This window comes from Heterobasidion irregulare (assembly GCF_000320585.1).
Source record: "Heterobasidion irregulare TC 32-1 unplaced genomic scaffold scaffold_11, whole genome shotgun sequence".
Taxonomy (NCBI): Eukaryota; Fungi; Basidiomycota; class Agaricomycetes; order Russulales; family Bondarzewiaceae; genus Heterobasidion; species Heterobasidion irregulare.
Window position 1 is genome coordinate 1,754,524 of NW_009258207.1, and position 13,095 is coordinate 1,767,618.

The 13,095-nt window shown below is 51.6% G+C and overlaps 3 protein-coding genes across 3 annotated transcripts; 2 read left to right on the plus strand and 1 right to left on the minus strand.

Annotated features, from left to right (window-relative positions):
- Nucleotides 1-444: 444 nt before the first annotated feature.
- HETIRDRAFT_66124 (pleiotropic drug resistance ABC transporter) lies at nucleotides 445-5,483 on the minus strand (the record flags this gene model as incomplete). The annotated part of the gene is made up of 12 exons (XM_009552912.1): nucleotides 445-937; nucleotides 997-1,460; nucleotides 1,513-2,041; nucleotides 2,097-2,157; nucleotides 2,213-2,561; nucleotides 2,612-2,975; nucleotides 3,032-3,627; nucleotides 3,686-3,789; nucleotides 3,840-3,979; nucleotides 4,033-4,376; nucleotides 4,426-4,960; nucleotides 5,011-5,483. The coding sequence occupies 12 exons, from the start codon at nucleotides 5,481-5,483 to the stop codon at nucleotides 523-525; spliced, it is 4,374 nt and encodes a 1,457-aa protein (XP_009551207.1). The 3' UTR covers nucleotides 445-522.
- Nucleotides 5,484-6,690: 1,207 nt separating this feature from the next.
- On the plus strand, nucleotides 6,691-7,954 carry HETIRDRAFT_455343 (uncharacterized protein; the record flags this gene model as incomplete). Its single annotated transcript, XM_009553506.1, has 6 exons — nucleotides 6,691-7,018; nucleotides 7,081-7,090; nucleotides 7,149-7,190; nucleotides 7,253-7,466; nucleotides 7,534-7,618; nucleotides 7,671-7,954. The coding sequence occupies 6 exons, from the start codon at nucleotides 6,691-6,693 to the stop codon at nucleotides 7,952-7,954; spliced, it is 963 nt and encodes a 320-aa protein (XP_009551801.1).
- A 1,536-nt stretch (nucleotides 7,955-9,490) lies between these two features.
- On the plus strand, nucleotides 9,491-11,917 carry HETIRDRAFT_481064 (uncharacterized protein; the record flags this gene model as incomplete). Its single annotated transcript, XM_009553507.1, has 13 exons — nucleotides 9,491-9,526; nucleotides 9,578-9,911; nucleotides 9,968-10,045; nucleotides 10,103-10,319; nucleotides 10,368-10,391; nucleotides 10,446-10,523; nucleotides 10,578-10,734; nucleotides 10,791-10,869; nucleotides 10,937-11,096; nucleotides 11,149-11,238; nucleotides 11,293-11,336; nucleotides 11,392-11,556; nucleotides 11,612-11,917. 13 exons carry the CDS (start codon nucleotides 9,491-9,493, stop codon nucleotides 11,815-11,817), a joined length of 1,668 nt encoding a protein of 555 aa, XP_009551802.1. The 3' UTR covers nucleotides 11,818-11,917.
- Between the last annotated feature and the right edge of the window lie 1,178 nt (nucleotides 11,918-13,095).

A 13,095-nucleotide genomic window follows, 5' to 3' on the forward strand; every position in this document is an offset into this window, starting at 1 on the left:
ATACGATGGCCTTTCTATACTCCTGTGAGATTGTACGCCGTTCTTTCTCGCACTGCGTGCACCGTAGGATTTTTCCCGGGATAAACCGTAGATAAAACACTGGATATAGATAAAGTTTTTGCTCCGGTTTATCCACTGAAACAAAAACTTAAGGTGAAGATAAAATACATTTTGGGCTCTATCTTGTTGTGACTACGGGATTGACCTACACGTTAATATGTCGATATCTGATATACGGCTGACTTCACAGCGTCACGCAGTTTCACTTATTGGCCCAGCAAATCTTATACCTCAATATTTACCCGTCTCGGGCGAGAGTCTCCACATGTGAGCGTCAATTCGAAGTCAAGCCGCCGCAATTCATCGACGCTAACAATTCATTGACGCCAACTAGACATACAAAACTTATGCTAAATTATTGTCCGCGTCTGAGGTAAGTAAAAACGAGCGGAAAGTCACGATGCTCGGTCAGAGTCTAAAAGAATGTGTCTATAAAAAAAAGGCGACGATGTTTCCACAACCTCACTCCTTCTTGTTTCCCTTCTTCGGAACCCTCGCCAACCAATAGATGAAGATGCACGCGCAGATATTGAATATGACGTAGACCCACATAAGGCCGAAGTTGCGCCACCGGTCGGAGTACTTGATGAAGACCGCACTTAAGAAGCCATTCGTTGACGAAACGGAACAGAACTGGCATCCGGACGTCGCGTTGGGGTTCGTGAGGTACCCGCCCGCAGCGGAGATGTAAGCGCTCATGTACTGGCCGCAAGTCTCCCCACTAGGTGGATTGAAGTTCGCCAACTCGATGGAAGAACACACCACGTCGGCATTCGCAACACCTGTCGAGAGCATGGCGGAGACGAGGTATGTAAATGGAGACACGCGATACATGAAGATCCAGAACCGCGGAAGCACAGTCGGCGTAGCCAAAACACTAGAAGAATCAAAGACGGTCATTCACAGATCAAGAACAGAAACACGAATAGCTCTTACCCGCAGAAGATGAGCGTCAGAGAAAATAAGAAATTGGCATAGGTGGCGCCAACTTCGGGCGAGTCCACGCCGGCAATCATCATGTGCGAAAAGGTCGACGTAAACAGGTAGAACATCCAGATGAGGAGGAACATGAGCCCTCCGCGCTCAGTCACACTATCGGTCGGCACGGCGTTGCGGTATAAACCAATCGGGTAGTACCAAGAGAAGAAGGTGAACACGGCCATAAGCGTCTGCCACGGCATCTCGACGAGGAGTTGCGCCGCAATGAAGGCTTTCCACGAATACGCTTTCGAAGGTCGTTCGCGTGCCTCATAGAGCGCACGCTGCGTCACAAACAGAGGCATGATCTGCTGAGCCAAGTTGCCGAACAGGGTGAGGAGCATGAAAATGGAGAACATCTGGTTTTGCAACCCTTGGAGACTGTTGTCCGCTTTGTAGAACGAGAAGCCAATAAAGAGCGACTAGAAACCGGGATGAGGCTCATTCAACACCTTACGTGAAACATGCACATACCGTGAAGGTACAAAGAGCCGCCTTTGAATAAATGTAAGAGGGCGTGCGCCAGTATTGCTGCCAGACTCGCTTGAGACAATACCACAGTTGAGCGGGGAGAGGCATAGCAAACTCCCCATGCACTGCACTATCGCCCTCGTCGTCCGGGATTCTAGACAGCTCATCCTTCATCTGGGTCAGTTCCTTCTGCACAGCCTGGTATTCGTCGCTCTTCCTCCATACATCATGCCAATCGATTTTCGAGTGATGACCGGGTGCTGCACCAATGACTTCAAGCATCCATTCAGCAGGATTGGCGTCAGGAGGACACTGGTGGGCTCCATGCGCCTCGAAGTAGTGAGTGAGGTTATCGCAGTTTTGTCCAATATCGCCAAAGTAGACTGTCCTGCCACCAGAGGCCAAGAATAACAAGCGATCGAACTGTTGCATCAAGATCGCGGACGGCTGATGGATGGTACACAAGATGGCCTGCCCGTTGTTAGCCAACTTGCGCATCAACTGACAGATTGACCAAGCCGTTTGCGAATCACTAAGGAACTCGAGTTTAGAACGATCGACCTTGTCCATACGAGTGAGATGCTTACAGGCCACTGGTCGGTTCATCGAAAAAGAGAAGTAGATCCGGTTTCGCAGCAAGTTCGACACCTGGTAGACGTGTAATTTTAGTATTTTTGCATGGCAGCCATGAGAAAAGACTAACCTATCGTCAGCCGCTTGCGTTGTTCCACGTTGAGACCTTCGCCTGGAACCCCAACAATCGCCTCAGCATAGTCTTCCATTTCGAGCAGCCTGATCACTTCGTCGACATAAGCGAGTTTCTCGGCCGTGGGGATCTTCTTCGGTTGGCGTAGGAGAGCGCTAAACGTGAGAGACTCGCGTACAGTCGCGGTTTCGAGATGAAGATCCTGTTGTTGAACGTAGCCGGTCTTTCTTTGGAACGACTGGTCTCGCAAGTGACCATTGACGAACATATCCCCACTGATCACGCCCATCGTGACACGGCTAGCCAAAACATCCAACAGAGTCGTCTTGCCCGCACCGGATGCACCCTGGAAATACGAATTAGTCAATATAAGAGACATCCAGCCGTTCGACCGACCATTAGAGCTGTAAGAGTTCCTGGCTTGACCCATCCGTCGACGTGGTTGAGGAGCTGTCTGGGATTTCCCTTGATCTTGATATCGTAGCAGACATTGTTCCAATGGAAAATCTTCGTCTGGCGATGTATGGCAGCAAGGGTATCCTTCTCGTCGGGACCTTCTCCTTGTTGAGTGGTGATCGCGGACCGGTCACCTCCGTTTGCCTTCTCCTCGTCGTCTTCCGTCGATTTCATGACCGAAGGAACGTTCCCACGACGGAACATGAGGACTTCGCCCTTGGATCTCGCACCCTGGATCGCATGCGTTGCCAACATGTACGTCGACGTGAAAAAGATCCAGAAGGCAATGATGATGCCCAAATTCCTGGAAAAAAATGAGCTCGTCAAACTTTCATAAAGCCATCGGATGAATGCACGCACCGCCATTTATGTGCATGGAAGTACTTGTAACTTTGGTTGATGTAGCGGTCGCCATTGACGATACTTGAGCCAGCGATCGAACCTGTGGCGCTGCATGTCCTCTCCAGACCGGTAATATTCGCGTAACCGGGACCGCTGGGAACAAACACAGAGCAAGGAAAGTCGCGATCATGGAACTCGTTGATCATGAGCGATTCGAAAGCATAAGCAATGGGGTTTAGATAGTTCAACCAGCGGAACCATGGCTTCATGTCGCTCGTGGGAATTGTAAATCCGGTGTAGATGATCAGAGCCAGAATCCACATGGCCGCCGGCGCCAAAGCCTGCGAGAGAGTGCGAGAAGCAGCAGCGATCGACCGGAAAATACTCGACATGGTGAAAGTCGAGATGAAGGAAAAGATCCAGAATGTGAAGAATGCGCCGGGCTCTCGACGCAGATTGCTCATGAAATAGAGCGTGAGATTGAATGCAACCGCGACGAGAATCTTGGAAGGAAGGTCGCATATCATGGATGCCACGGCCTCGGCGCAGGGATGATACAGAGCGAACTTTCTATGCTTCTCAACAATTGGGCGCTGAGCATAGAGAGACAAGATCTAAGGTCACAGACGTCAACAATTTCCTCTGATCATAACGGGTGAGATCCCTGCTCACTTCTAGTACACTGGAGAACGCGTTCATGAGAATGGCAAAGAACAAAAGAGCACCACGACTAAAAAAACTCCCGGTGTTGTCTTTCAGGTTGTAGAAAACTGAGCCTGGACAATAATTGTCAGCCAATGATGATCAGACTATGAAGACAACGAACCTATGATGAGAGCTATGAAGAAGTTGCCGAAGACTGTGGCGTAAAAGTTGGCCATGTCGCCTCGAAGTCGTTGCAGTCCACGCTTCGTGCAAAGACGGACTTGCATCGGGAAAGAAATCGTGTACGGTGACTTGACGCTCCTGTTGCGGTCACAGTAAATAGAAAGCTGGAGAGAATGAGGAAAGAGACGGACATGTGTTTCGCCTGCTGAGCCTTCCGGGACTGCTGGAACTTAGTCACTTGCCCATCTCCAACGGGAAACTCCGCCTGATATTCCTCGATCTCTTTGAGTAACTGCCGATGCTCCTCGCTCTCCTGCCATTGCTTGGCGAACTCATCTGGCGTCCGCGGGACCCTATGCTCCCAGCCTCGCTCAACGATGCGCTCCGACGGGTTGGTCAACGAGGTCAAGAAGTCGGCGGTGGTCTGACGGGCAGGACAATGCCATCCACGGCTCGTGAAGAACTCCTTTGCCTTGTCGCCCCGACCGTAGTAGATCTGCCGTCCCTCGTACAGGACAACGACCTTGTCAAAGATCTAGAGGGCACGAGTCAGCTTCTATCAGATAACAGGCCATTGCACTCACGTCATACGCGCTTTGAGAACACTGGTAGATGGCGACCAAAGCTGTCGACCCCGCGGTCTCCGTGGCCAACCGCACATGCTTTACGAACTCCAGAGCGTTTGCGCTGTCGAGACCGCGAGTACTGTTCTCCCAGCACTGCATCGGACTCCCGCTCAACATACACTCAGCAATGCTGACACGTTTACGCTCTCCTCCACTGACCCCGCGAATAAAGTCGTTTCCAACCTTCGTGTTCACCGTGTGCGACAGACCGAAGATGGCCATGATGACGTCGCGCATGTGCTCGGCGTACTGCTCGCGGGAGATTCCAGGCATGCGATTCCGGGGAGCGCGAGCGAGTGCAGCGAAGCCGAGAGTGTCCCCGACAGTAAGCTGGGGAAAATGGACATCGGTCTCGGCGTTGTAAATGACCTCGCCGCGGAAGTCGTTGTGCATCATGTGCGCAGGAATGCCTTGATATTGGATATCGGAATTTGGGTCGATATAGAAGCCGTGCGTCTCGCCGGCGATGGTTTTCAGGAAGGTAGAACAACCGCTGCAAGGAATTGAGCAATCAAACAAGCTAAAGTCGTTTACGAGACACACCTTCCTGGCCTTCCCAATACAATCAGCATCTCTCCAGCCTTCAACAGTCCATCGAAGTTCCGCAGGATGTTGAGCTTTGTGAGCCTTGTGCCCAAGCCAATCAGGCGCTTTGCCCTGCCTACGTAGTCGAGCCACACGTTCCCGACCGTCTTCTGAAAGTCAGTGGGACTGCCAAACCCGTGGACGTTGAGGTTGGTGAATGAGACGCCGGCGGTCCGCCGTGGGTAACGCTCGGGATCGCGCGAATGAACGGCCATCATGGACCTCGACCACGCCTCCGCGCTAAACTCCTTGGAGTTGGGGTCGAGACGAGGATCGAGGTTATCGGGGTGGAAAGGATTGAGTGGCTCTGTGTCGCGGCGGGAGGCGGCTGACATCCGCGAGAGTTGGCGAGCGAGTGTGCGGACGGCATCGTCGAATTCTTCTGGAGAATGGGTTTGAATATCCGGGTCATTAGTGTTACGAGCGGACATCTGCCTAGTGGTAGAGGAGCCTATCAAGCTACCGCCCCAAGGGGTGGTCGGGGCTGCCGACATGAGGATGGTTGCAATGAAGAAGGTGTGGAAAGAGCGCCGACGAGAGAATCGTATTTATTGCGACTTCCGGACTGGTATTGGAGTGGACGGGGTGAAGGCAGATCTGTCGTAAGCAGGAGTTGACCGGGCCGATCCATGCCGCAACTCCGAAGTGAGACCTAATAGTGAGACCGGAATGGTCGACTTTTGGAAAAAAAAATGATCAGTGCTTTGCGGAACGCGCCACGAAACTCCGATGCCGACAAACGACGAGCGCAGGCGTCGATATGCCCAAGGATGATAATATGTGGTGCTACAGGGAAAGCTCTCAAGAGGCGTTACTTACCGGCCTGCGAACCTCCTGGGACGTAAGCGCGCTAAAGCAGTGTAGTAGCTTAAGTATCACCGGGGATATCGTAGGAGCTGTATGGACTACGAGCGCGAGCAGGCAATGCAACGACCATTGTCTCAGATGCCCAAATCAACGATGGAAAACGGCGTATGAGGCGTGCATGCATGCGTTCATCTGCAGCATGGGTTTCGGGGGTGGCATGTATCAGCAAGGCAGCAGCGAAAGCTCCGCCGGGGAAGTCTTACCTTGATAATGGCCTGTCCGAGATTGGCAGAAGGCCCCGTCCAATACACATGTAGAGACAATCAGCCGGATCAGATCCTCCAGCCTTCCTTTGGTGTTGTCAAGGGTCAGATCACTTGTGAACGAGCAGCGGCATCGAAAACATGCTCAGATTCATGGAGCGAGATTGTGAGACAACTCTGGAGACGACGGAGTCACCGGAGCGGGAAGGTCCCAGGATACCAAGCTGTGAGTGGTCAGATTTTCAGAGCTGCGCTGCGACGACGCTGTGAACCAGGGATGTGCGAACCTGTGTGGAGACTCGCAGGTCGTCAAGCCTCAAGTGCAAAGCTCGTATACTTACTAGGGCTCCAGCACGCATGAGAGGATAGACTCTGTCGAAGCTCACGTCACCAAAGCGAGTAGTGTTTCGTGTACGTATGTAAGCAGGGTCGGTACGCGCAGCCCTCTGCCATGTTCACTTCAACTCCTTCTGCCCTCCATCGACTCTCTTTCCATCCTGTGCGCCTTGCTTCCAGGCCACACGCGGCTTTTCTCTCGAGACCGTACAACGCAAACTCATCGCGCACGATGGGGAAAAAAAAAGTCGCGATCAACGAAGACATTCTCGTCCTACCACCCCACCCATCTCACTCCATCGTGCCCATCGTCGATACACACACACACCTCGTCTCCACCTTTGCTGCGTACAAGCAGAAATGGCCTTCCGGCTCACACGCGACAATCTTCGACTTTGTACGTGGGGTCTATGGCGGCAGCACGACGAAGGTGCGCAGCATTGTGGACGTATGGTGCGAGGCACCTGTGCGGCGCGTGTGGAGGGAGATCGCCGACTCTGCCCTGACAGAGGAGAACAGGCATAGTCTATGGGGCAGTATTGACTATTGGTTCGTCATGGGTGCGTGTGGATCGATTACAGGCTGCGTAGCCAGTACTGATGCGCGACTGTCGTCCTCAAAGGCGTGCACCCGTAAGCGTCATACCTTTGAGATGCAGTCAGCTCTCGAAGTTTCTGATGGACCCTCAAGGCACGAGGCAAAGCTTTATAATGATGATGTTGAGAAAGACATGTGCGTGCATAGAGTTTCCGGCGTCTGCTTGTTATACTGCTAAATTTAGCCCTCGTTACTAGCTTGGAGGCGATGGCACATCCCCGCTGTGTCGGGTGGGGGGAAATCGGTCTCGATTACCATTACGACAATTCATCGCGCAAGACACAGCAGACAATCTTGATCAGACAATTGCGGCAAGCTGTACGGCTAGGAAAACCCGTCACGATTCACACGCGCGAGGCAGAGGAGGACACCGAACGGATATTGAAGACGGAGCTTCCGAAAGATCACAAGGTGCTTCTTATTCTGTGTGCTATCTCTGTCCGTAAACACGTCGTTGAGCCCTGTCGTTATATTACAGATCCATGTACACTGCTATACGGATTCTCCTGCGCTGGCCCAGCGACTGCTAGAACATTTCACCAACCTCCATATTGGTATAACAGGTGCGTGTCATCTATGGCCAGATCGCAACAATGACTAGAGCCCTAAACACAGGCGTCATTACATATGCGACGAATGTGAATACGACCTCTCTCGTGAAGCAACTCTGTGCACAGTCCCAATTCCCACGCATCATCCTCGAGACAGACGCGCCTTATATGGTCCCTTCGAATCTATACGCATCGCTACCCGGGTTCAAGGGTCGACTTCCGCTATGTCACACGGGAATGATACCGTGGACTGCCGACGCTATCGCGGAAGTGGCGGGTGAGGGGTGGAATGTCGATAGAGTCATGAAGCTTGGGTTTGATAACGCGCGGAAGGTATATGACGTTTAGACTTGAAATGGATCGATCACAATCACGAGCCAGGTACGCTTTGCTTGTGGTTTATTACGGGATGTGGCAGATGTGGCGGATGAACAAGAAATAGGCGGGACACCTCTGGAGTCAGTGGTCATAGCGTATGCAGTGCTAGGCAGTGACTAGTGACTGGTGACCTGCAGTGATGTCCCGCTGGCTCTAGTCTCACATTTGTCTTTCATGGCAATCGAGGCCATATTTCCGCCAAGGAATCAGTTTGCGCAGTTCTGACATTGCTTCCTATTGTTTCCTGCTTCCTTCAGTGGCGTCTGCACGAATTTGGTCTCGTTCACATAGTCTCGTTGGTTTTGCCTTGCTGGCGCTGAGTCGTAGCGGCGTCTGATGTCGGCCAGACGTTTGGAAAACCCCGCTCTCATTTATGCCGCATGTATGTCGAAGAGGGAGATTGAGAGTCAACCGGTCAAACTTTTTGGCTTGTCAGCTTCTGCTCTTTTTTTCCCAATGCTTCCGACGTTAGTTCAACATCTATTATCACAGATTCATGGTGTTACGGGAGCACATCAACGAAACCAGTATTGTACGCCATCGTTCCTCTTTTCAGATAGCTTATGTTGCCTGCCACTCAGTACTCAGTTTCGTTTGGGCATATTGTGTCGATTCTAGAAGGGCTGTGCTGGTACACGTTTGAAGACGTATTGCAGCGACTGAAGGCGATTGAACAGTGAGGGTCAGATCAACGACGGACGATCGAGATGTGGGAGGGAAACTCAATTATTACTTAATGAACTTAGTGTCTTTTTTTGGCTGTTTCAGGACAGATCCACCTCTTGAAGTCTCTTAGTCAGGATCTTGCTCCTAATCTGTCTTAAAATGGACGATTAAGGACGGTAAGTTGATTAAGTAATTATCGAGTTTTCCTGATGAGCTGGCTAGCCGATGCTAATTCAACATCTCAAGTAGCAAGCTGGTCGTGCGACAGCAATCTGCTTTGCATCATAGCCACTCACAAGTCCGATTGAATGTATACATACGCAAAGCTTTGGCTTTGACTTGATTCCCACCTTCTGTGTCTCCAGACGGCTTGCAGAACGTATGTCTTCCCACCTATTTATGTTGAGTGACGTTGGAATCCACGGTCCAGCCACCTCTGGCCACCTCTCGCAGCGCGGCAAGGCGTTGAGCGCGATAGTGCCTCCATCACGGTGCACCGGCACATGAGTGCTCCTGCAGTTACGTGTGGGTCAATTTGGAATTAGAGCCGGACATATGATTAGATTGGCAGTGAGTGCCGTGAGCATTGGGCTCCAATGTTGGCCAGAGGAAGACTTTCGCTCCAACGTTGCGTGGAAAGCGTCCAAAATTGCGCATATCAGAGCTATACGGAGCTTTACGCCCGATAAAAATGACGAATTGAGAGTGCCGACAAACGCCGAACAGGTCGATGAGATCTTCCCCTGCAGCGATTTGTAGCTTCTCCACGTTCATCGCAAGAATCCTCGGCGACCATTTAAATGCGACTGCAGGCATGCCCTACACATTGTGTACCCTCTGATGTCCCCAGCGGTCTTTCTCGTTCTCTCTGCTCTGGTGAGTAAGCTGCCCTCGTTTGTTTCTTCATCTGCTCATGGTCGCGTGCAGTCTGCCCATCTGATCTTCAATCGTTTGGAGCCTCGCGATGCTGGTTCCCTCGTTTTCTTGACTGTCGGATTTCCTGCTGTCTTGTCGGTGGTTTTGCGTCCTCAAGGTGTATCCATACTGTCCTCGGTGCTTTCTTCATATGCTGTCTACTTGTCCTCTCTTGTCCTCTCCGTCGTTGTCTATCGCATCTCTCCGTTTCACCCCCTCGCCAAATACCCTGGTCCTCTCTTCCTGAAGATCTCTCGCTTTTCAGCCTGGGTCATCGTCATGGGTGGGAATCAGCACCGTTATTATCACTCTCTCCATCAGCGTTACGGGCCGTATGTCCGCACAGGTAAGATTTCACTATTAAGCACCGTGGACCACGGGTAATCAGGTTGTGGTTTTCAGGTCCAAATCACCTGCACATCTCAGATGCTGCTGCAATACCGGCCGTCCTTGCCTCGCGTAACTTCACCAAAGGCGGAAGTGCGTCTGCTCCAGTCCTCTGTCCTATCCCTGCCCATTCATGGGCGACTTCCATAGGGTACAACGTAACGCACTCCACAGCAAGCTTGCTCAATATCCTCGATCCGCAAGAGCACTCCCAAAGACGACGGATATGGGATCGTGCATTCAGCTCAAACGCCATCAAGGGTTATCAAGATTCTCTGTACACCCGTGTCTCACAGCTCGTGTCCATTCTGGAAAAGAACTCTGAGACGGGCTCGGTCAACCTCTCGCAATGGCTCAGCTTATTTTCGTGAGTCATCTGTTTTCGAAGGCTGGATGAAGCTCATGTCTTCTGTAGCTTTGACTTCATGGGAGATCTAGCGTGCGTGTACCCTTCTTCGACTTCAGGTCCTCTATTGACGCTTGCTATTCTTAGCTATGGGGGTATCTTCGAATTGATGAAGGATGGTGGCGATACACATGGTTTCGTGAAGATGTCAACACTGGGTATAGAGTCCGTAGCTGATCCACTTATTCCATTTCGGCTGCCTTCTTAACGTTTTGACAGGCAGCAAGAGATTCTCGGCACGATGCCTTGGCTGAGGGCCTTCTATAGGCTTCTTCCCAACTCGGGAGACACTATGCGTCTACGCGCGTTTGCCAAAGACACCGTCATGAAGCGGGTCGCCAAAGGCTCTATGATTCGAGACATCTTTTACTTCCTAGTTCGTTCACGCCCCCCCATCATCGGTTTGAAGCTGTCTAAGTTGACTTTGCTTAGATGGATGAAGACGGTGCTGGAGGAAAGGCGTTGCCATTCCCTGTTCTTGCTGCCGAGGCAAGTTTTGCCATCGTGGCCGGTAAGCCTTCAGTCTCAATGGATTCAATGCATCACTGTCAACTTCAACGACATCCAATTTCGTACAGGGTCGGACACCAGTGGCGTCACTCTGGTCAATATCTTCTATTACCTACTCTCGAATATGAAGGCCTACAGGCGTCTTCAAGCAGAGATCGACAGAGCGGTATCGGAGTCTGCGATCGATCCGGCTGCATTAAACACATTACCATATCTCAACGCTGTCATGTCAGTTGACTCTAAACCGTCTCTAAAATTTCCATCTCTCATCGGTTCGCAGTAACGAGACATTGAGATTACAGCCCCTTGTACCCAATGGCGTCCAGCGAGTCCTTTCTCCGAAGACAGGCGGCACGTTAGTCTGCGGAAAGTAAGTGTGTCAATGACTTTCCTCATCGAGTCAACTGATCCCAAGCTTTTCCAGCTACATCCCGCCCAACACGACCGTCCAAGTCTCGAACTATAGCGGCACGTCCCTGTTCTTCAACGACGCCGATGTGCTTTCTGACATTCCCCACCTCAGTTCAAAGGGATCCTCTGAACTTCTCTCCCAGCCCCGACGGTTTCTGGCCAGAACGTTGGCTTATCGCTGACGCAGACAAGGCCGAAGCTCCCGTCAGCGACTGGATTTCATCCGAGCCAGCTGTCACTTGCCTGAACCGCAGTGCTTTCTTCCCTTTCAGCTATGGTGCGTTCCCCAACTCTTGACAATTACTTTCTGCGTGGTCGAACCTTTGCGCCAGGCCCGACAAACTGCGCTGGCAAGACGCTGGCAATGATCGAAATGCGTGCTGTCGTGATCTCCATGATGCGCCGTTTCGAGGCCGAGCTCGCGCCTCAATGGTCGGCGGAGAAGTACGAGTCGGAGTTGAACGACTATTATATCCTGACGAAGGGCCAGTTGGATGTAAACTTGCGTTTACGGGATGGTCAGACGCACATCGAATGAGACTACGGTGCTTCGCGTACAGCAGTCAGGGTTGTCGATGTGGGGCTCATCATTGTACGTGTAGATGTAAAACGAATGCAAATGCTGTTGTACTCCTCCCATGCGGTCACTGAAGCTTAATTCGAAGGAGCGCTGGCTTACCCGCTCACATGCGTTTCAGCAACAGTTTAAACGTATTGAATGAACGTTACAACGTGTGAGCTTCATCACTTCTCTGTCCTGTCCATAGCACCAACTGATGGAATGCATTCCATGGACGCCCATTCTCCATACTTCGAAAGTGTTCTCCATGTCATCGTGTTCCTAGGTGTCGTTAGTACCTACACGCAACCTCTTCCCCACAGGCTTTTCATCAAAGATGTCCATCTCAGTGGTACTCATCGACAGCTCCACGCTGTTGTCTCCCGTAGGTCCATGCATGAACGATGCCTCATCGACGGTCAACGGACGTATCAACGCGAGCTCGAGTGCGGACACTGAATTGATGCTATCGGCATCACCCTCTTCGCTGGATACAGACGTCACCTGTATATGGCAGTATTTGACAAAAAGCGCCGTGATCACAAGAATGGCTAGTACCAATGCGGCGTGTAGGTAGAGCAGCGCTAATTCAAGAATGAAAGGCCGGAGCGGATACCGCCCGACGATGCGGTTTCCCAGCACGCTTCACGAGAGCGTCGGGCCTAATGTGTTCGTTATCGCAGCCGCAGACCCAAGAGCAAGTCGTGCGAAGCCCTGGGACAGGAATGCCATTGTCTCGGATCTGCGAAGTTGGCTGAACGCAAAACCTTCAATGTTGCCGATAAGCCGTGAAGTAAAGTGCCCAAGGCGAGTGGGCAATGGGAGTCCGTCTGAGAGGCTGCTACTCAATAGTATTTCCTCGACGATGGCGTACTATCCTTGGCGATATCCCAGTTTCCCATTGTAAAACGAGAGCATATAGTTCGCGAGCATCGTAGCGCCCTCAGTGTTCTGCAAAAGAATGGAACCGGGTGTTGTCGACGAGTCAAAGACTCCGAGCGACCCTGAGACATAATCTAGCCATGGGAATTGAAGCAATGTGGTGAGAGTGTCGTTAGTGATGTGTTGATAGCCGAGGGACGGATATTCGGGCAGAGTGTCTGACAGGATGTACCGACACCTATCGCAGTTGGATGAGAGAGTGTAGAGACCGTTATGATTTCTCGTGCCAATGCCCGTGGGAGGCGTAGTGGAGGCAGGGAACGAGGAACTGCCTATTGTAAGATTCAAGTTGCAAGATAATGTGTCGTTGTCGTC